This window comes from Eurytemora carolleeae, unplaced genomic scaffold (assembly GCF_000591075.1).
Source record: "Eurytemora carolleeae unplaced genomic scaffold, Eaff_2.0 scaffold1588, whole genome shotgun sequence".
NCBI lineage: Eukaryota > Metazoa > Arthropoda > Copepoda > Calanoida > Temoridae > Eurytemora > Eurytemora carolleeae.
Window position 1 is genome coordinate 14,746 of NW_019397508.1, and position 23,596 is coordinate 38,341.

Genomic DNA, 23,596 nt, shown 5'->3' on the forward strand with positions numbered 1-23,596 from the left:
GTACTATTGAATTTAATGTTTGGATGATTTTTTAAAGCTCACAAAAATGTTAATTTTAGTTAATCTTGTATAGCCTTGTAGGGTAACTGCTGTTTAAAGCAGTTAAAATACTTTCCCTGTGTCTGTATTATAGTGTTTAGACTCAATAGCTATAATAGTCAGGTATAGTTTTGAAAGCTAGATGTTTTATCAAACTACGGGGTTACCGAAAAAAAAGACGTCTACGATCAAAATAAAGCATCTTTAATAGCAATAAAATTGTTGTAACTCATTTATTGAAATTTCACAAGTTTTTCTTGTTTCATTCATCAGGAATACATCTTCAGATTCAGAGCTGACATCAAGACATTCATTTGATCTTTTTTTGCATGCACAAATTTGTTTTTTAAGCTTTGCAAAAACCATTTATGCAAAGAAGGCAATGTCCGATTCACAACGGTACCCCTAATCCTTTATCTCAAAATAATATAATAGATATCATCGTGTTTTAAAAGTGCCTAATTCTGATAATTCTTATATGTTTTCCTCCAGTAGAAATTCACTTTTGAATAGATACCACAATTGTCAATTTAACAACACTATTTCTAAAAATTACAAACATTGATATTTATTATCTAATTCGATTATCTATTTAATAAAACAAGACATATATATATATATATATAGAGAAAGCCTAACTACGTATTTGACTGATAAGATGCAGGATAAGTTAACCGGCGTTTGTTAGTTTTCGTCTGTTTGTTTTATTCGTGTGTTTGTGTGTGAGCCCCATCACCCTGCCCTGGCATCCGGCCAGCCGGTCGAACCGGGCCGAGAAGATGAGCAGGTCGGGCCGAGAAGCTGAGCTGGCTTGGCCGAGTAGTCGAGCTAGCGGGGCTCAGGAGGCCGAGGAACTGATTAAACCAGACCGGGTAGCTGAGCTGGCGAGGCTAAGGAGGCTGACTAGCTGGGCGGACGCAGTTCTTACTCTGGGAATTAGCTCCATTCAAATAATAGTTATATATAGAGTAAAGCTCAGTGTAGAGACCTACGGTGATGTGAAACTTCAAAATAAAATTCATAAAAAGATAAATAAAACAACTCTAAATAAAGACTGGGAGTACTTTTATAACTCCTGGGCAGGTATAAAGGTGGCGGGAGTCCCCAGTAATGTCCAGTGATATAGACGAGGACTCCAGTGAGGTTTACTCCGCCCCCCGGAGGGGAGTACACCCTGTGGAGGAGTGGTCCGACGGAGGAATGATCCACTCCTACGTCAACCTAGTAGATAGAGGAGAAGATGAAGAGAAACCAGCCCTGCCTGCCAGAAGGAAAATAAACCAGTTTTGGAATTCATGAGTTATTTTTTAAAAAGTTTCTCAATGTTAGATCTAGGTGTACAGTGGGACCAATTAAACTGTGGAACAGGTAGAGACGAAGCTGTGCTAAACGACTGTGCTAGCCTCAAGTTATGCCTTTATTTAGACGTGAACATTAAACACAAATATTTGCTTTAAAACAACATAAAATACAAAAAGGATTCCTAGAATGTCGTCTCCCATTCCACACTTTAATGGCTATCACTGTATTAGATGTGAACCTATTCATTTAAATAGAAATATCTTTATCAAAAGCTAAACCTTTTCATCTCTATTCATATAAAGTATAGTAATCTCTGTCTGTTTAATAGTATGCCCAATAATAACTCTTGACCGATTTGTCTCAAGTTTTGACTGATCAACTTGTTAGAAACACGGATATATATGTTCTAAATTTAGTTTAAAGGATTGTTTACATTTCCGCGCATAAGCTAATATTATTTAAGTATATAAGTATTCATTTAGATATTTTACTAAACCTATTCATTTAGATTTATAACTATTCATTTTGACATAAACCTATTATAACTATTGATTTAGATATATAACTATTTATTTAGATATATAACTATTTATTTAGAGATAATCCTATTTATTCAGATCTAAACATATTTATTTAGATAAGATCCCATTCGTTTAAAGATTTAAACCAATTTATTCAGATATAAACCTAATCAATTAGATATGATTCCATTCATTTAAAGATTTAAACCAATTTATTCAGAATAAACCTAATCAATTAGATATGATCCCATTCATGTAAAGATTTAAACCAATTTATTCAGATATAAACCTTTTTAATTAGATATGGTCCCATTCATATAAAGATTTAAACCAATTTATTCAGATATAAACCTAATCAATTAGATATGATCCCATTCATATAAAGATCTAACCCAGTTTATTCAGATGCAAACCTTATCAATTAGATATGATTCCATTCATTTAAAGATTTAAACCAATTTATTCAGATACAAACCTAATCAATTAGATATGATCCCATTCATTTAAAGATCTAATCACATTAAAAAAATACCTATTTATTCAGTCAGTAAACATTTTTATTTTGCTACAAACTGCTTATAGGGAGACCATTATCTGATCCAATGATGTGTAAGATTATGTCGCTTATCAAATCTGCGCTAGTCACTTCTTTAGAGAAATCACAATTTAAAATAATTTTTTTAATTTTTTTTAATCTTTGTGACAGAAACAATCTCAAGAACTGACGAGGGTCAACCCAAACAAAAAAAATATTTTCCGTAAATGTGGAACTAACATTTACTTTTTTTACTCTACAGAGGTTTGGTCCATTACCATCACCGAATTTTAAAATTAAAATAATCATTTTCTTAAATTATACAAATTTATACTTATAATTCATACTTGAACAGACAAAGCTTTTAAGGGTACCGTTGTGAATCGGGAATTGCATTCTTTGCTTAAAGGTTTAGTTGAAATTAAGCGTTCAGTGTCCGAATTTAATGAATTTAAGCCATGTCTCAAATCCCCCAAAAAGCGGTGTTAATTGACCGCCGGCTTAAATCTTGAAAAATTTAATACAAATTTAAGTGGAACAAACCATATTTGAGCCTCGGCTTAAATTTAAACCGCGGCTCAAATTCTTTAAATTCGGCCTCAGTTCTTTTAAGTCATCATCTGTATCAGAGCTTAAGTTATTCAGCGAGAAGTTGTTGAACTAGGTGTGACTAATTAAACTCTTCTCTTAAGTGACTGACTGTGCTATACACAAGTAGTTTAGTTAGCCATATCTATTTAATTAAATTCTTGCTGTTCAGAACTTTTTTTCATCTACAATAATTTAAATAATCTTTTCAGTTAGTTATAATTTACAAACTTGGGAACCCAGCTATTCATGCAGATTTCAATATAAAAGTCAACCCACTTCACTATAAAATCACTAGTATCTAATATAGAACTATTTAAACTGGAATATCGGTTCAGAGATAAGCAAAGGAATAAATCTGGAAGTCAGAGAAAACCCCGCAGCAAAGATCGAGACTCCGAGAGACGGGACGGAGAGAGAAGAGAGACGGACGGAGGAGAATATGAACGGATAAAGGAACGGGAGAAAGAGTTGGAACGAATTCATAGGAGAAGCAGAGAACTGATGATGAGGTATTTTCATGATGATAATGATGATAATGATGATAAGGATGATAATGATGATAATGATGATAATGATGATAATGATGATAATGATGATAATGACTAGTCCAAGACTAGCTGAGTGCGGGAGCAGGGAGGGGAGCCTGGAAAGGAGCAGGAGGAGGGGCCTGGATCAGGGGAGCAGAGATGGGAGCCTGGAGAGGAGCAGAAAGAAGGTTCTAGAACAACACTATAGGATGTCAGCAGGACCACAGTTCAACCCAACTAATCAGGTTTTAATCAAATATAATACAGGGGTTCTCAAAAATAGTTTAAAATCTAGCAACGAAAACTTACAGGGTCCAGTGAATCATTTAAATTGAGTGTTTTAGACAGTAAAAGTTCAAATCAATTTTATGATTCTAAAAAACTTTCAAAAGGTTGATTTCCTATTTCATAATATTTCACTAGTGGAAAATCAATCAGTTATCTTTAAATCATTTTAATAATTTTTTAAAAGAGATTCTTATGTTTCCGAGATTCTTTTTCACTTATTTTAATTTGAAGTATTATAATTTTTGACTAGTTTTTAAAATAATTCTTTAAATTTTAAAAACATTTTCTTAAGGCTCATTTTAACCATCCCCCACCACCCTGCCATCCTCCTCCACCTCTACCTTCAACTAATGTACATAACAGGTACATTCCTTGTACATGCAATACCGGTTATCCATTAAAGGATAAGAGTTTATTTACTCCTGTACGGAACTAATATTATCTATTTTCTCATATTCATGATTCCCTGCAACCGTAAACTTGTTTCTTTCAGTGCCCAAGTCATTCAAAGATCGTCATATTTGAAGAGTTTCAAGCCGACTTTAGTCTCATTTTTTGTGGGTAACTCTGTATAGTGCCGGCAGCTGAGATGTAGTGTGAATGAAAAGCCTAAAATTCATGGCGAATGACGTCATTCATATCTTAAATGAAATTATTTGAAAACACATATTTGTGAAATTTTTACCCTACCTTTTCTGTCCTAAAAATAAGAGTTTTCAAATTTGTATTAACATTCTATATAATAATTCTCTTAGCTCATATGTATATGTATGTATATATTTGTATGTTTATATATATGTAAGCTATAGCTGACCAAACGGCTGGACCGAATCGGCTAAAATTGAATTGAGGAAACCCATAGATACCCTTGGGGTAACATGAGAAATTTTTTAAATATAATATTTTTAAATCGATTTTTTTTCTTTCAAAATCGAGTTTTTTCTTTTCAAAATTCGAACTATTTTCATAAGAATTTTTTATCACATAGGATTAAAAGAAGCGTGATCCGTACCCGTACCGGCCCGTCTAGTGTACATAGGATGTGGTTTACCGATCGCGTTTTAGATAACAGAAAAGGCGGGGTGAACTATATTGTTACACGTCTTTAAACTTCTTAAATATAAAAAAACCGCTGACCCCACACAATTCCATATTGATCTCATTAAAACTAGATTAAACTCGATAAATTCGATAAATTCGATAATTAGAGGGAATTTGGGTAATATTTACAAAATGACATAAATATGTGATAAAGAGTATTGATTGGATCTACTACGCAAATGATCGCTTTATCAGGGTTCCTAAAATTACGGCAAAGAAATTGAGTCTTTGCCACAAACTCTGATTTTCTATTCCCTTTTTTGTTTTTGTTTTATAAAGCCTAGTCTTTGTTTGTTTTTTTTCTTTGATTTTATTTTGTAAAGTTAAGTGTGTTTCCATTTAATCTGAGAGGGAATTGAAACTCCTGATCAAAGTAAGGATGCCTCAAGTAATCCCTGCAAAGAATGATTTGATTTGATTTGAAGGATTACAAAACTTACTCAATGACCTACAGATCCAAAATGGACAGCAAACTGGTTATCATGTAAAAAATGTAAAACTTTTATAAAATATGTGTTTTCATATTTTTCTATCTTTTCCAGATATAAGTCTCCGTCCCCCGCCACGCAGGATCTCTCTGGGAAACCTGGACTCCGACGGCGGGTTCAATCGCCGAACCGACGGGATTACAAGGATTTCTCCGCCCGGGAGTTCAGATCTCCGCACCGAACCACGAGCAGGTTGACTGACGAGGAGGAGGATTCTGGAGCTGACTCTATGAATGATTTTATATCCAACCATAGCTGCAGGTCAGGTTGTTAATTGTTGTCCAAAACGATCGGTAAGCGATGGGTCACAACGACTGGTTTTGAACTTTTAAAAAACGAAAAAATTTTCGCTCCTAAAGGGACTGGTCTGTAAGCGTAATTTCAAGTGGCACTCCATGCAATACTAGATTCACAACGGTACCCTTGAAACCTTTATATGATCAATAATATGGAAGATATTGTCGTTTCTGGATGTTGAAAGTGTTTATTTCTCATAATTCCTGAATGTTTTTCTTCATAAGAAATGCGCAAGTCACATTTTTAGAGAAACTCCAATTTTAAATAGTTTTCAAAATTATAAACATTAATTTTTAATTCATACTTGATAAACCAAAACTTTTAAGGGTACAGTTGTGAATCGTACATTACCAACTTGGCAAGAAGAGTCAAGTGAAATTACACTTACAGTCCCTTTAAAGGTGTCACCATGCAAACTAGACATGTCTTCCGAGTCCATTAGCGCCTGATCCAATCAGGGTTTAGTCATGTGTTTGTTGTCTATTCTGAACCAACAGAAATAGTATGGCGGTAACATCTATCTTTCTATCTATCTCGTCCAATCAGAGTTATGAATCCTTCAATCGGCGCTATCAGTAAATGGAAATATTTACTTCTACTGAAACTATAGTGGACAGAAGGAGAAAGTCAAATTTATATTTTATCATTAGTCCGACATTATGACCTCGGAGCTCTTCTGGTTTTGATTTTACATTTATTCAGTGACATTTACTAGAGATGTCAACAAAAGTGTAACGTAACGTAAAATGAACGTTTTTGTACGTTACGTTACAATAATGTGTAACGTTTGGATATATTCTATATAACGTGAACGTTAAACGTTCACGTTATAGAAGCTCATACCTAACGTTAACGTTAGAGGAACATACTCCTAACGTTAGTGTTTAGTGGAAATGTAACGTTATTTTTCTAATATCTACAACTTTTTTGCCCATAACGTTAAGAAATGTTTTGTTTTCATAGGGAACTTGAAAGTCTAACGTTTGAAACATTAATTGTGATTTGATTGAATATCGTAACGAAAGGATTTCTATTTCAAAGTTCAACTAATAAAAAGTGTAACGTTGTGTAACTGAAAAATGCATCACTGTTTATGAAAACGTTTTAAAACGTTTTCCCTTATAATATAATGAAAAATTCAACGTTGCAGAAATATTTTATTATTTTTATAATCAGGAAACGAAAGTTTTTTTTTACAGAGCAAAATTTCAATAATGTAACGAATAACATTAAAAAAATGGTATTCTGTAAATCAAAACGTTTCATAACTTTTCTCTGAATACTAAATTGATTAGTCTAACGTTAGATATATGTCTGATGAAAATATTGTTCAATAAACGTTACTATGAGAGCTGAGTTTTAATTTCAAAAGTTTAACAATAATTCTCCCAATCAAAACATTTCAAAACGTCTCTAATATATCAATGTTAGAGATTCGACTGATGATTTGACAGCAAAGACTAATGGTTTTTCATTTCAAGTTTAAAGAAAATGAGTTAATGCCACAAACTCTAATTTTCATTTAATATATCTTTGCAACCCGATGTCGTAGACCATTAATATTGAAATATACAAGGTTTAAACCATCCGGTTGGAAAGATATAGGGATAAGTAAATTTGAAAAAAACTTAGTTCCTTTCTAAAGTGTAAACGAATTTTTTTTTAACATGCTATTAGTGAAAATTCAAAGGTTTTTGATTTGCCATTGTTTGATGAAACCCACTAAAACTCTGGAAAAGGAAGACGACATTAAGAAATTTTACATATGCATTTTCTGTTATAAAGCAAATGATTTTCTAATTGCAAAAAAATCAACTTATTAAGTGGAACCAGTCTGTGAACAAACATAATTGCAGGGTTTCAGGTTTATTTGACTACTTGAAATCATAAATTCAGTTGGCATGGTTCATGTTTTAGGTTGAAAAATTTAGAAATGTAGATACTTACTAAAATGCAACAATATTTCAGCAAATGGAAAATGCGTGTTATGTTTTATTCATCAATAGATATTTATGAAACTTTAGAATAGAAAAAAACTGGTTTTGTTTCATCGAATTTTTAAAGAAAAAAATGTTAAATAATTTTATTTCGCGTTGTTTGTGTTAAAAAAATTTAGCACTTGTCTTACTATATTTGATATTTTTAACCCCAAACATGAACTCTGAAAACATTTTCATTGTGGTTTGTAAACTAAAGCTAATGCCGCTTTTTTACTTACTTTGTAAGTAACATAAAAAAGCACAAAAAGAACTAAAAAGTTGCCACAAATTATAATTTTCTAATCTGTGCAAGCTGGTGTTAGACTTTTGATATTTCAAGCTATGACTTCTATTATATAAGAATGTCTAAAGAAATTGAGTTGTTCACAAACTTATATTTCTATTCCCTATATCTTTGCTACCTAATGTTGTAGACCTTAGATATTTCAAACTATGAATTCTATTAGATAGAAGAAAAGGGTCAGTCTGCATTGCGAATTTTAACTCATTTTATGAAGTGTCCTATTTTAAGAGGGCCATGATAACGTGTATACCTTTATCTGATTTTGATGATTTGAAAATTAAGAGTGTTTTCCTATCTTGTAAATGTATGCTGGACATTAAGCGTAATTGATTTGTGACTTTTTTTAGAAATCAGCTAGAAATCACCTGAGGTTGCTGCGTTTTAAATAAAAAAATTTCAAAATCGTCCATAGAGTTGCGAATTGACAATTTAATATAGGAGAAATCACCGTAAGGCACAAAAAAAATATTTTCAAACAAAATAATAATATTATAACATCTTTATATTGCATAATGCATATTCTTTTACACAATCTCTAAAAAGGTTAACAATACAATAGCAACATACAGGGTGAGTAAAAAAATGTAATTATCACGAAAAAAATCTTGCAATGCTTTCATTTAGAAACAATATCATTTTAATAAAGTGTAACGTAAGAAACATTAATGGTTGAACATTTTAATACAACGCAACGTATAGATAGAAAAGTTAAGATAAAACGTAACGTTAACAAAAAATATTCTTTGCACTGAAATGCATTGTAACGTACAGAACTATGCCCCAATTGACGTTTTATGAAAGCAAAACGTTTGTTATCTTCTAGATCTTAAACAAAGTGAAAATGTAACGTAAGGTCTCTGAAAATATTTACCTTACATGAAAGTGGAACGTTAAAAAATTGTAGTTATATTACATAAGCTTTAACGCAACGTTGGACAAGTTTGTTAAAACAGGAAATTCAAAAGCGTAACGGATCTTACTGTTTTTCACTAACATTTACTAAAGCTTAACGTTGTATAAGGTATTCAAGTGCAGAGAATTCATAACATAACGTTACTCTATGCCATAAAATTTCATAATGTGTAACGTAACGTTTTAAACGTTTATTCTTTTGATGAACACTATCGTAACGAAAGCTAAAATTTAGAAAAATCAAAACGTTGACATCTCTAACATTTACTTTACAATTGACAATATTTTTCTTCTTAATACAGGATATTCCACATCAAATTAGATCGTCATGGTGGGTCTAAATTACGATTAGCGGGACTAATAAAAAAATTAAGGAAATTGTCTAAGAATATTCTTGCGAAAAAAATAGTTTTTTCGAGTGTTTATTTTGGCGTTAAAGCTTTGAGATAATCTAATATTATATGGGACGCTCTGTATCTCTTCAAAAAGTGGGTTTAGATTTTAATGTTAAATGCAATGTGAACTCTTTAGAAAGTATAGTGCGAGAAATGGCGGAAGAGAAACAATACAAGTTTGGTGGATTAGTATTTTCTGACTTTTTGATTAATTAAAAAAAGTAGATAATTACTATAGAATTTTTAAGGTTCTCTTTATATTGCAGTTGGAAGGTTTACAGCTTTTAAACCATCATAATTACTAAAGAGATTTCCATTTTTACAAAAAACATTAATAAATTCTTGTATTTCTGAGCTTTAGAAATATATTAAACGCAAAAGTGTGTGAAAAAATATTTTTTTAACAAATTAAATATTTCAGGTCTCCTCTGCACTCTAACCACTCCTCCCACTTGGCTCTTGTACCGTACGATCCTCGGAGCAGCTGTAGAACTTGTTATTCTATGTACCCTAGTTCAGGATACCCTGGCAACCACTACTGTACTGCGTGTATGTACCTTCCCCAGAATATGCAGGTAACTGTACATGAATTAGAGCCGGTTTTTGTTGAGTTTTTTTACTTCTATTTTTTTTACTTCTATTTTAAGAAGTTCAGAATATTTCAAGGAGAGTTGAATATAAGGAGGGGGCGATTGGGTTTCCGTCACTTTGCTGTGACGTTTTTGGACTGCTGAAGAACTAGTTTTTTCGTAACAACAATAATAAAGATTGTAAACAATAACACAAATGATAAACAGACATCTGGTGCATCTCTGGCGTTAGATGAAGATTCACCATATACTAACTCTTGTTTGTTTACATTAGATCGGCTGCCTTTGTTATTGTTGTTACGCAAAAACTAGTTCTTCAGCAGTCCAATTTTTCAGTTTTTAACTTCACATTTTTATTAAAAAAAGAATTATACTATAACCTAGCTTTTAAAGTTATAGTTTAGCAATGTCGGAACCTTTTTTTTAGGATTAGTATTTTTTTTGTGCCTAAGCTTGGATAAATCTTAAAATTTGTCAGGGGTAAAATATTGCACAACAACTTAGTTAAAACAAAACTACACAGAAAATATTTTTATATAAAGTTGTACTCTCTGTTTGTCTGTCTGTTTGTTTGTCCGATCATAACTTAGGAACCCCTTGACCGATTTGTCTCAAATTTTGATTGGGGACCTCGGGAGACCCACGGGAATGTTCTTATCTTGGCACATAGATTCAGCTGCTTGTAAAATGTCTTATCAATTTTTAAGACAGGGTCGACTTTGAAGTGTCGCAACGCCTGAGGCTTTGATTTTACCGCTCTAACTCACTTATTCTTTTCTTTAACCCTTTATGCGTATATTTTAGCACTAGAAAGCAAGTTGTTGGCTCTGGTGATAAGAAGTAATTGGAAAAATTCTCATAGATTTTTGCTTTGAGAGTTTGAGACCTTTAAATCACAGTGAGGGGTGTAAATAATTCAATTTTTTATTCTTCCCCACTCTCTATTTTTTTTTTATTCTCTTCCCCAAATACGATAACAGCAAAGACATAATTTTTTAATATAAATATTGTAGTGTGTAATAACCCCAAGTAAGATGCATTTGTCACAAACTCTGATTTTCTTATCCCTATATCTTTGCATTTTAATGTCGGAGACCTTAGATATTTCAAACTATCAATCATTTTAGATCAAATTATGATATTTTAAAAAATTTCAAAGGTTTACACTATCAGGTTGCAAAGATATACCTTTTTTAAATCAGAATTTGTGGCCAAAACAAAGTTCCTTTTTTAAAAACTTTGGATAATGGTCATGGTGGCAATGGCAAAAAGTTCGGATTGATTATTTGGACTGTCCAGTCCAGGAGTATATTGTTTCTTGGAATTCATTTTGTCTACTTATACTTCTCAAGTTCTCAAAATATCCTCATTTCCTTTTAGGTTGCGCTCAATCCTTCAGTAGAAGAAAGACTTTTAGCCTTGGAGGGAGATAAGGATCAACTTCACTTACAGGTGGAGCATTTTGATCGCTTTGATCGTTTCATTTACAGGTGGAGCATTTTGATCGTTTTGATCGTTTCATTTACAGGTAGAACATTCTGATAGTTTTGATCGTTTCTTTTACAGGTAAAGAGCATTTTGATCGTTTCGATGGTCCTAAAAATTAATTTCTGATATTTAATGTATTGCAAAGAAAATATGAAATGAGGCTGTAAGTCTTACGAGCTGTTCAAAAAGTAGTTTAAACCTTATTCGTGTCTTAAAATTTGACGAAGATATAAGATATAAAGACAATTTTGATTAATTATATAAATTGAAATGTGTATAAAAATTTTATAAAATTTCTGTCAAGTTTGAAAATACAAAAAATAATAAACCTCATTTTGAAAATCTCAAGATCAGGCGTTTTCGATATCAGATGTGTACTTGGAATACTACAAATATTGTTTTTATTTATTTTATTTTATGGATTTAAGACGGTATAAAAGTCGTCACTTAATTTCCATGTTTATTGGGACACCCTGCATCAGGTTGCGTTGTTATCTGACCAGCTGGACTCTCAGACGGATAAGATCACGGACTTGGAGAGGGTGCTGGACAACAAGAAAGAGATGCTCAGGACCACCGAGGAGGTTTTGCAGAGGGAAATTATCAACAGGTATACAGTGGGGACCAGTTAATTGTAGAATAAGAAGACGACTTTAGAGTTTAAACTCAAATTATGATTTCAAATAATCTAATGTACATGAAACCCCGCAATTGTGCAGTCTGCACCGTCCCAATTCACGTATTTGCCATGGTGTAATTGTTGCCTTTAAAACTACAACAAATGCAGGGTGTCCCACGAAAAAGGACAGTTGATAAATAGTATTGAATGTCGTCCTCATACACTGTATTAGGATATTAAAGGTTTTTGTAGTTTATTTCGTTAAAAAAATCTTTTCCTCCAAAATATTTTACTTTGAAATCAAGTTTACTTTAATATGACTCCCATTTAATATTATTATTATTGTCTTGGTATAAATCAACTTAACAAATTATGGAAGATGACATTCTAAACTATTCACCAACTGTCATGTTTCGTGGAACACCCTGTATAAACACACACGTCATTTCAATGTCGTCTTTCTAATCTACCCACTGTGGACAATAGGAGTTCTACTTAATATTTTAAGAGGGCGGGACTTTACAATAATTTAGCAACTAAAATCACTGTGATTTAAAGATCTCACGCTCTGCGAATTTTGCCAATTACTTCTTAAAAACCAAAGCTAACAACAAGTGCTTTTTAGTGCTAAAATCATTAAAGGGCTACAGAAAACCAGAAGTAAGTCAGAGCGGTAAGATCTAAGTTTTGCGATACTTCAAAGTCGACCCTGTCTTAAAAATTGATGAGACTTTTGTACTATAACACCTCACAGCCTAAAACGACTGAATTAGGCCGTTTATCTTTTTTGATCAAAGCTCTCAATAATAATAAAAAACCTTTAAGTTATCTTTACTGCCATGTTTCGTGGATCAGCCTATAGTACAGGGTTACCCACAAAGTTTGAGACTGTAAAGACGACCCAAAATATAACGATTTGAAGCTTGATTTTTGGTTTCTGTATTCAATTGAGTATTTTGAGGGTTTACTAAATGAGTAAGCAGTAAGCACAGAAATTAGCCAGTTTTGGCCTACAAGAAACCATCAACGCTTTAAAGACATGGTAAAATTCTATGGAAATTTTAAATTTTAAATAAGCATTCTATCTATCCATTTATTCTTTACCTTCAGCCGAACAAAGATGTATGTGTCAAACTTTGATAGATAACGTATTTTTTTTTTTTGGGGGGGGGTACTGAAGAATCATCAGACGTCTAGAAAGGTCAGTAAGTTGAACTCAAAATTATTGTATTTAACTTTGTTTATATAATGCGCTCAGACAGAGACTATCCTTTCTTTTAAAATTCCTCTATGTATTTCTCGTAAATCCTTGGAATTTAATTTAGATCCTTTAATAATGATTTCACTACATGGTAGGCGATTATATGAAGACGACTTTTTATTGAAGCTTTGATTGTTAACAAGCTTTTTCGAATTACAAGTTTACTAGTAATCAAAGAGAAGCTTTTTTAATTGACAGCTTCTCATGACTTCTATGTTTATGTGTATCCATGCTATTTAACAGCTTGATATAAATCAAAATTGACTTCAAAAGTCGTCTTCCACTGTATATGTGGATAAGCGCTATTGAAACAAAAAGTTTAAGCTTCTGTTCCCCTTGCAATGTATCCAAGGTAAGAATTATTTTCTCTTATATCTAGGTCCTCGCTTGAAACCCAGAAGCTTGAATTACTCTCGGAGATTTCTGGACTAAAGCTGCGGCAAACCAGTACGGAGAAGGAGAACTCTGAACTCAGGTTTATAATTAAATTATATATATACTTTTTTGTTCTTTCTCTTGCATTATATTACATTATATATTATAAATCTACAGTATAAAAAATAATAATCTATATTATAAAAAGTTATGATTTCTGTTTGTCAGGACGTGCGATCAAAACTTATTAACCCACCAATTTGCCTGAAATATTGATGAGGAAACTCGGTATTACAACGGGAATATTGTTAGCCTGGTTTATGAATTCAAGTTGAGTGTGTTGACTTTTATACGGATAAGTCCAGACAAAGCTGGAGTTTCAAGCTAGAATTTTTCTATACATATATATTGTCCTGGTATCTGTTTGTGTCCAATTAACGGCTGAACCAATCGAGCTAGTAACCCTTCATCTCTAGAGTGACATATCCGATTCACATATGTTTTCCTGTTACCTCTATCTTAGTAACACTGAGGGAGATATCATCGACACAGTACACATGTGTTGAACTTTGAATTTTTTTTTAACCTTGATCAAATAAAGGTTTAAAAATACTACTGTGAAAACTATTATTTTATTACGTCTACAGAACCCCTTCAAGTATTCAAAATTACTATGAATGTTTTAATGGAATAGTTTAAAAAAATTCTATTTTTTATTATTTTTACTCCAGGAGAAGGTTGGCTAAAACTCTTCAGCTCTCCGACTCTGGGTTTGATGGAACCAGGAGTCTTCCTAGACGTCCTACTTATAGGTGAATTCATTCATTTATTCTTCCTAGGCGTCCTACTTATAGGTGAATTCATCCTTTGATTTATCCTTCCTTGGCGTCCTACTTTTAGGTGAATTCATTCATTTATTTATCCTTCCTAGGCGCGTCCTAATTATAGGTGAATTCATTCATTTATCTTTCCAAAGCGTCCTCTTTGTAAAAGCATTAATTTTTTTACTTAATTTTAATAATTGAATTTATCCTTTTATTTTTTTCCTTCTTATAAGAGCATTCATCCTCATATTTATGTCCTGTTTATAACTGCATTCTTTCTTATATTTATGTCCTGTTTATAACTGCATTCTTTCTTATATTTATGTCCTGTTTATAACCGCATTCTTTCTTATATTTATGTCCTGTTTATAATTGCATTCATTTTTTTTATTTATTTCCTTTTTATAATTGCATTTATCCTCATATGTATGTTTTGTTTATAATTGCATTCATTCTTTCATTTATTTCCTTTTTATAATTGCATTCATCCTCATATTTATGTCCTGTTTATAATTGCATTCATTCTTTTATTTTTTTCCTGTTTAAGATTGTATTAATTCTCATATTTATGTCCTGTTTATAATTGCATTCATTCTTTTATTTATTTCCTTTTCATGATTGTATTTATCCTCATATTTATGTCCTGTTTATTATTGCATTCATTCTTTTAATTATTTTTATAATTTACAATGGTTTAGCAGAAAATAACACTTGATTTAAGGCGTGTTAAACAATGTTTACAAATGTACGGTGCAATATCAAATTAAGTAAATAAGCATTAATAAATATTTTGCCAGGGAATCTTCTTTAAATACTATTGTACCACCTCAACCTTCTCAACCTTCAGTTTTCCGCCCAGTTCAGATGCAGAATGTCAGGTTAGTGCATAGATAAATAAAAATACAGATAGAACACTAGATGTCGTCTTTTCAAGATTAAGGGTTTTTTCGTACACAATAACCCTAAGGCAGAAGGTCCAAGGAGTTACGCGCATGCTCTCTCTCTGTCTTGCCATTCAACGCAGAATGCGCGTATCTTCTTTGGGCTTCTGTCTCAGGGTTATTATGAACTAAAAACCCCAAAATCTTGAAATGACGACATATACTGTTCTATCTGTATTGCTATTAATCTATGGGTTAGTGCTACAGAGTGGACCACTAATTATGACAGTTGAAAGTACTCTTAAAGATCGTCTTTGATTTAGGTAGTTTGAAAGTTTCACAATTTCACTTTGTATTATCAGGGAAAATGATAAAACTATTAAGTTTGTCAATTTTTATGAAGCAATTAATTCTGACGACCATTGTACGGTAAAACCTATATTATTGATGATTTAAAATTTGGTGTTGATAATTAACCAAACTGGGGGAATTGTCACTTCGGAAGTCGCCCTTGGGAAAATACCTTTAGAAAAGTACCAAACACCCTATTGGCGTTCTGTATTGTAGTAGGAGTAAAGGAGAGAGCAGTAATAGTCCAACACGTGGAGATACAAGGTCGTCTTTCTTCTCCAGATCTAATAGTATCAGGTATAGTTCTTAGATATTACAGTGATAACCAGAAAACTCTGGAATAGGAAGTAGACTTTTAGACTCAAGTTATGACTTTAAATAGTCCAATGAACAGTAGACAAAGCGATTGTGCTTTCTAAACAAACCCATTTCACATAGTAAGTGGTTTAATAACTTACTAGAAGAGCTCTTTGCTTTGTAACAACATCAAATGCACTTCAGTATTCCATTAATGTCGTCTTCCTATTCTACAGTTTTCTGGTTATCCCTGTAGGTCGTCTTCTTTTCTTGATCTAATAGTATCAGGTATAGTTCTTATTACTCAGAAAAAGGTATCAAGGGTACTGTTGTGAATCGCGTATGCCTCTCTGGTAAATGAGGTACACCTGAAATAACAAAAACAGTCTCTTTTCTTCTAAAAAATGTTTAAAACAGACTTTTTTTAGACACAGTTCTGTTCCAAGTACCAGGCATAGAGATCCAAGCACAGACAGGGGCACAGATACAGACCAGGTACAGTTCAAGGATACAAAAACAGATACAGACCAGGCACAGTTCAAGGATACAGAAACAGATACAGACCAGGTACAGTTCAAGGATACAGAAACAGATACAGACCAGGTACAGTTCAAGGATACAGAAACAGATACAGACCAGGTACAGTTCAAAGATACAGAAACAGATACAGACCAGGTACAGTTCAAGGATCCAGAAACAGATACAGACCAGGTACAGTTCAAGTATACAGAAACAGATACAGACCAGGTACAGTTCAAGGATACAGAAATAGATACAGACCAGGTACAGTTCAAGGATACAGAAACAGATAAAAATATGTTATTTTAATACTATTTATATTGTCAAGGCTCCTATTGCAACTAAACCACGTGGTTTAAAGAAGATACTGTGTAAGATGAGAAGAGCTAATTCGGGACATATTCCACAGGAACCTAAACAGGAAGGATATTCACACAAATTTCAAATAATAGCTCAATATGAACGAAGAGCTTTATTATATAGATTGTTTTATGTACAGGGTTGATAAAAAAGAATGAGACTTCCGAACTGACTGTACAGCACTTTTTAAACATCTTCATGCATTCATTTCATGGCATTCTTTGCCTAATCATTTGATATATATTAAATGGCAATCAAGTCACAAAATCAAAATAAACATTAAGATTGTAATGTTTCAAGAGATTCAGGTCGTCTATAAAGTTTCATTAGTGGGTAACCCATTGCATACATCTTATGCACAAATATTGTAAAGTTTTAATACTCCCAAAGCAAATTGTAATGTACATAAGAAACATTTTGTATACTCCCTAACTCTTGATTATTAAAGGTTCTTTGTTTTGAAAATCAATTTTCAAAATATGTTTTAAAGATTAAATTCTTTTCAGTCTAAAATCCTAGACAAATGCATCAAGTTTGTTATTTTCATGTTTTGCAATTGTGAAATTTGTGTGTTTTATTCTCAAGGATTTTGACAAAGATCAGCATAGAGCAAGTGCAGGTAATTAAACAAATTTTGAATTAAAATCAAATCAAATTTGAGCTGTTTCTAAAAATACACTTTTGAAAAGGTTTTTTTTCGGATTCGAGCTTGTGAAATTCGAATTTGATCTCGCCATAAAAAAATAGATTCTCTATGATGAAAACTGTTTTAGGTTTGAAAGTAGAAGGGAGATACAACTGACGCGGCCCGCCCATCCAAATGATTATACATGCTTTTTTAGACGGGTGTTCCATTTGTATAAGACATATTCAGAATAGGTTATTGTATATCAGACAAATATTTCTTATTCAAATGAAGTACCGTCTGCAAAGCATGTATAATCATATTGTAGGGCGGGCCGCGTCAGTTGTATCTCCCTTATATTTCATCTCGCACATCTCGTGAACTACATGAGATGATGAGAGATTGCTCTTTTGATTGTCTAGAGCTGCTAAGCGCCAACAGGAGAACCTAATGACACTAAGAGATGTATAAGTACAGGGTGTCCCACGAAACATTACAGTTGGTGAATAGTTTTGAATGTCTTCTTCCATATGCTGTATTAGATGTTGAAGACTTTTTGTGCATTTTATTTAGTTGAAAAGTCTTTTACTAAAATATGTTATACTTTGAAATCAATTTTACTGTAATACGACTGTCGTATCCTATTTTTTATTAGTCTCTTTAGTATCAAACAACTTAAAAAATCATGGAAGAAGACATTTCAAACTATTCACCGACTCTCATGTTTCGTGGGACACCCTGTTCTTGAAATCATTACAATATTCTCCACAAAGAAAATATTTTTTGATCTATGCCTGGTACTTTCTTCGCTCTTATAAATAAGTCGAATACAATGATAGGATTTCTTCAACAGTGCATGAATGCGACTGAAGGCGTAGTTTCAATCTATAGAATACAATTTCTGATTCACAACGGTACCCTTAAAGGAAGTGTTTGCGAAAAATGAAAGGGGGTATAGGCTTGCGTCGAAAAAAGATCGATGGTGATCGCTACTAATCTTACTTCTCTCTGTTGAGTCTATAATGACCAAGTTGTAAAAAAAGCCCACACCGAAGAACGTAGCGTCCGTATAAATTCAGAAAGTTGGATCATTCTACTCGGATCGTAAAACAATCAATTTAATTAAATCATTCAGATATTACAATCTATAATCATTGATAATTTTTCGACGCATTCGAATAAAGTTGATATTTCATAATATGCTTTACGTTTGTTTCATATACTATGTACTTTAAGCGATTATTTGGCTGCTATGTGTTCTTCGGTATTAGTCGTTGTAACAATTTCTCCTTATTGGCGTAACAGATAGAATTAAGATTAGTTGCGATCAACCCCCTTTCATTTATTGCCAACACTCCCTTTAAGTTCCTGATTATTGATCAGATATAGGCTAAAAGGATACCGTTGTGAATCAAACATGCATCTTGAAAATCCAACGACATTAAAACATTTGCAGGAAGTAAAATAGCCTGTGGTTGGGAGGTTCAAAGAACTGTTGGTCTTCTACAGCCTGACCTCCCTTTCGAACAGTGGTCAATTGACCTCCTCTGTTCATGGTTCGACAACCTCGGCCTGTATATGTACAGCAACGAGGTCAGGAGGCTGATTAAAGATGGAGCCCATTTGGCCTCTATGTCCTCGTCAGACCTTGAGAACAAACTTGGAATCAAACACAATCTTCACAAAAAGGTAAAATGGAAAAACAAAAAAAGAGATTGTTCGCGTAATTTCAAGTGACCCTTCTTGCAAAGATAGAAATGCCGATTCACAACTGTACTCTTAAATGCTTTGTCAAATCAAGGATGAATTAGGTATCCATAATTGTAATTTTGAAAACAATTATTTTTCATTACGGTTTCTCTACAAAAGGGATTTGCGCATTTCTCCTGCAAGAAAACTTAAATTAACCACTTTTAACCTAAAAAAACGACAATATCTTCCACATGTTTGATTAGATACAGGTTTCAAGGGTTTCGTTGTGAATCAGAGATTGCCATTTTTGCGTAGGGTCCATTGAAACATTTTAAAGTCCATTACTTACACACTATCGATCATCGGAAATATTCAAAATGATCTCTATGGCAAAAAATAACAAATCAATATAACAAGAAAAAGGAAAAATTAAGATAAATTGGAGTGAACAAAAAAAGCAGCGGAGCAAAAAAATAATCTAGAAAAACAGCTTTTTAAGTGTGATCATCTTGAAAACATTAAATATTTTAAGACTATAATTGATTAATTGATTTTGCAGAAGCTGATGCTGGCCATCAGTTCTAGACTCCAGGTAGAAGATGACCCATGCAGTAGGCTGGACCATCAATGGGTCACTAGGTAAAATATTCCTTAGACTCCAGGTAGAAGATAACCCATGCAGTAGGCTGGATCATCAACGGGTCACTAGGTAGAATATTCTTTAGACTTCAGGTAGAAGATGACCCCTGCAGTAGGCTGGATAATCAATGGGTCACCAGGTAGAATATTTTGTAGACTCCAGGTAGAAGATGACCCCTGCAGTTCTATGCTTTCAATGCAGAAAAGTGAAATGACAGTTGTAGCAATTACAACAATAAAATGAAGACGACTTTCAATTTCAATTTTAGTTTACATCAAGCTGTTAAACAGCATGAATACACACAAATATAGAAGTCATGAGAAGCTGCCAATTAAAAAGCTTCTCTTTGATTACTTATAAACTTGTAATTAGAAAAAGCTTAATAGAAATCAAAACTTAAATAGAAAGTCGACTTTGTACTCGCCTACCACTGTTAAACCCAAAAATAAATTCATAATTTTGTAAAGTAATAAATCGCCTTTTATGATCATTCCTTCTTTTTTTAGGTAATATATTGATGTTTAGACTATATTTTTTAAAATCAAAAATTAAAGAACTGATGCCAATATGAATAATTTGGCTTGTCTGCACTCTGCAGTCTGTCAGAATGTATCTATCAAATGTCAAAACGACCGAACCTATCGGGCCCAATTTTTTTGTGGCAATTCACATGACCCCGAAGGTTAATGGAAACTTTAAAGTTGACAATTTTGCCATGAAAAAATGTCTTTTTTTTAAATTAAAAAAATTAATATTAACCGAAAAATCCGCAGTTTTAAGTTTTACGAATGATATTTTTTGAAGATGGTTGGACGATGTAGGATTACCGCAGTACAAGGACAGCTTCCTAGAGGCCAGAGTGGACGGAAGGAAAGTTTTTCTTCTTAATTTTTGTTATCAAAAGGGACTGTAGTCGTAATTTTAAGTGATCCTCCACTTAATTCCGATTCACAACGGTACCCTTGAAACCTTAATCTGATCAATAATATGAAGAAACCACAAATGAAAAAAAAACTTTTGTAAAAAGCAAAAACATGGATATCTAATTCATACTTGATCAGTAAAAGCTCTTAAGGGTACCGTTGTGAATTGAACATGTTCATTGTCACTTAAAATTTCGTAACAATCCCTTTAAATTTTTTAATTTCCTCGGGGAAAAAAAAATATTAGAAAAAATCTAATCTCAGAGTACTAAACTATCTCACAATAGATGAACTCTTCCAACTAAAAGTAAGTATAATCCAACTAAAAGTAAGTATAATCCAACTAAAAGTAAGTATAATCCAACTAATAAAATAAATTTAATCCTCAAAACATTTTATTATCTTAATTTAATAAAAGTAACCACGACCCATCCGCCTAAAAGTCGCTGTCACGACAGTTTCTACATGGTTACCCACAAAGGATAAAACTTCAAAGACGAGATGTATAAGCTGTCTAGCTGTATTCATGATATTCATGATACCCGGCAGCTTCAGTTAAATAGTTCTTTTTTAGGTTAAATCATTAAATATGCATTTTAAGACTAAATTTAAGTCAAAAGTCTCAAATTAATCTTCAAATCGTCAAATTTTAAGAGTTTCAGGTCTTCGATACAGTCTCATCCTTTGTAGGTAACCCTGTATTTAAAAAAAGCACATATAAAGTTCAATATAAAAGCCATCTGTTGACGATATTTTGATATTTCCTTTTATGGTTACCTTATGCAGCTGGTCTAGTGCATTCAATACGGTTATCAGCATTTAAGGTTGTTAAAACAAAAACTTTATGGATTTTTTTATTCTAAATTTACTAAAAAGGTTCTTTTTATTGCTAAGCAAATTGTTCACGCTGTTATATAAAATTTGCAAATTTGCTCCAAAAATACTTTGATATTTTTATCAATAATTTTTTCGTCGCAATGTAAATCCACCGGTTACTTTTATAGCGATATAACAATTAAAAATAATGAATTTTCTGAGAGAGGTTCAACAGATACTGCTGTTATTTGACATGCTACTCTGGAAATGGAAGTTTATATAAAATTACATCTACAATAATATTAAAAAAAGATCGAACGTCATATTTAATTGTTTTCCAGGTTACCAATCAGCTTCATCATCTCTCCTTGAAGCATGGCATTGATGTACTCCGGAGCAACGGGTTCGATCCGTCCTGTCTCAAGCGGAGAGGTATACCCGGAGAAAGAGAAAGTCAGATAGTCCATTCTGATGTTGTCTACTGGACTAATCATAGGTAATCAGTTTCTTAAAGGAAAAAAATCTTAATTAAAAATGTCGAAAATGTATTGATAAGGCTATTAATAAAAGCAAAACAATATTTATTATTTTTATTCTTTTAATGATTTAACATGGTTCAGGACACAAGAAGGTCAAAGGAATGAAGTCTTTGTCACAAACTCTGATTTTCTTATCCCTATATCTTTGCGACCTAATGTCGCAGAGCTTAGATACTTCAAACTATGAATTCTGTAGCATGTTGCAAACACAATTAGGGATTTAAAAACTTGAGTTTGTGACAAAGACTCAGTTCATCTTATTCAGTGATAACTCTGGAATAGTAAGCCGATTTTTAGACTCAACTTATGACTTTAGATAGTCCAAAAAACATGAAGCACAGCAATTGTGCAGTGTAAACAGACCCATTTCACTTAATACGTGATTTAATAACTTACTGGTCTAACATCAGTATCACTTCAGTAAATTGTTTTAATTTCGTCTTCTGGTTTAGAGTGATGGAATGGTTGAGACAAGTTGATCTTTCAGAATATGCTCCGAACCTTAGGGGTAGCGGAGTACATGGAGCACTCCTAATCCAGGTATATGCTCCGAACCTTAGGGGTAGCGGAGTACATGGAGCACTCCTAATCCAGGTATATGCTCCAAACCTTAGGGGTAGCGGAGTACATGGAGCACTCCTAATCCAGGTATATGCTCCAAACCTTAGGGGTAGCGGAGTACATGGAGCACTCCTAATCCAGGTATATGCTCCAAACCTTAGGGGTAGCGGAGTACATGGAGCACTCCTAATCCAGGTATATGCTCCAAACCTTAGGGGTAGCGGAGTACATGGAGCACTCCTAATCCAGGTATATGCTCCAAACCTTAGGGGTAGCGGAGTACATGGAGCACTCCTAATCCAGGTATATGCTCCAAACCTTAGGGGTAGTGGAGTACATGGAGCACTCCTAATCCAGGTATATGCTCCGAACCTTAGGGGTAGTGGAGTACATGGAGCACTCTTAATCCAGGTATAAAGGATGTCAGTTGATTCTCTCCCCATGTTGAAAAAGATTAAGAAAGGTGACTATATTTTATATAATGTTAATATGTTTGTTCTTAGGAAAACCGGTTTACAGCAGAATTATTAGCTTCTCTACTCTCTATACCAACGAGTAAAACTTTACTTAGAAGGTGATTAGATTAAAAAAAAATGAAATTATAAAGTTTTATTTTTTTTATATTTTAGGCATCTTTGTTTACATTTTAAAGATCTGGTTGGGCCAGATGTTATTCAGGTGAAAAATTATTTTACTAATAATATTTACATTTTTTAAATAAAGACATATTAGAAAACTCATTTTTGAAGGCAGGGGTGGACTAAACCATTATCTCAAAGGGGGGGGGGGCATATTTTTTGGGCCCCCCTGGAACTCCCCTTAAAATAGAACAAAAAGCAGTAAATTCCTATTTCTTTGTTGAAAAAATATAAATATACAGACTCCAGTTCTCCTACTTTCTATCTGTAAACTCCAGTTCTCCTACTTTCTATCTGTAAACTCCAGTTCTCCTACTT

The 23,596-nt window shown here is 32.9% G+C and overlaps 1 protein-coding gene across 1 annotated transcript; it reads left to right on the forward strand.

The window, feature by feature from the left end:
* Positions 1–703: 703 nt before the first annotated feature.
* LOC111714658 (liprin-beta-1) lies at positions 704–23,372 on the forward strand. The gene is made up of 23 exons (XM_023489805.1): positions 704–1,310; positions 3,324–3,497; positions 3,595–3,760; positions 4,096–4,166; positions 5,447–5,653; positions 9,701–9,854; positions 11,250–11,321; positions 11,840–11,967; positions 13,617–13,712; positions 14,344–14,424; positions 15,234–15,314; positions 15,885–15,965; positions 16,394–16,460; positions 16,813–16,905; positions 17,430–17,463; positions 18,926–19,158; positions 19,721–19,800; positions 20,606–20,671; positions 20,989–21,031; positions 21,882–22,036; positions 22,532–22,619; positions 23,144–23,214; positions 23,270–23,372. Exons 1-23 carry the CDS (start codon positions 1,150–1,152, stop codon positions 23,355–23,357), a joined length of 2,490 nt encoding a protein of 829 aa, XP_023345573.1. The 5' UTR covers positions 704–1,149; the 3' UTR covers positions 23,358–23,372.
* Positions 23,373–23,596: the final 224 nt, after the last annotated feature.

What these genes read in the sequence shown, in the direction of transcription:
- LOC111714658 (XM_023489805.1), top strand. Translation starts at nt 1,150, where the DNA reads ATGTCCAGTGATATAGACGAGGACTCCAGTGAGGTTTACTCCGCCCCC. An exon ending in CCTAGACGTCCTACTTATAG is followed by an intron (nt 14,425 to 15,233) that starts GTGAATTCATTC and finishes ATATTTTGCCAG; the next exon opens with GGAATCTTCTTTAAATACTA. An exon ending in GACCATCAATGGGTCACTAG is followed by an intron (nt 19,801 to 20,605) that starts GTAAAATATTCC and finishes TATTTTTTGAAG; the next exon opens with ATGGTTGGACGATGTAGGAT.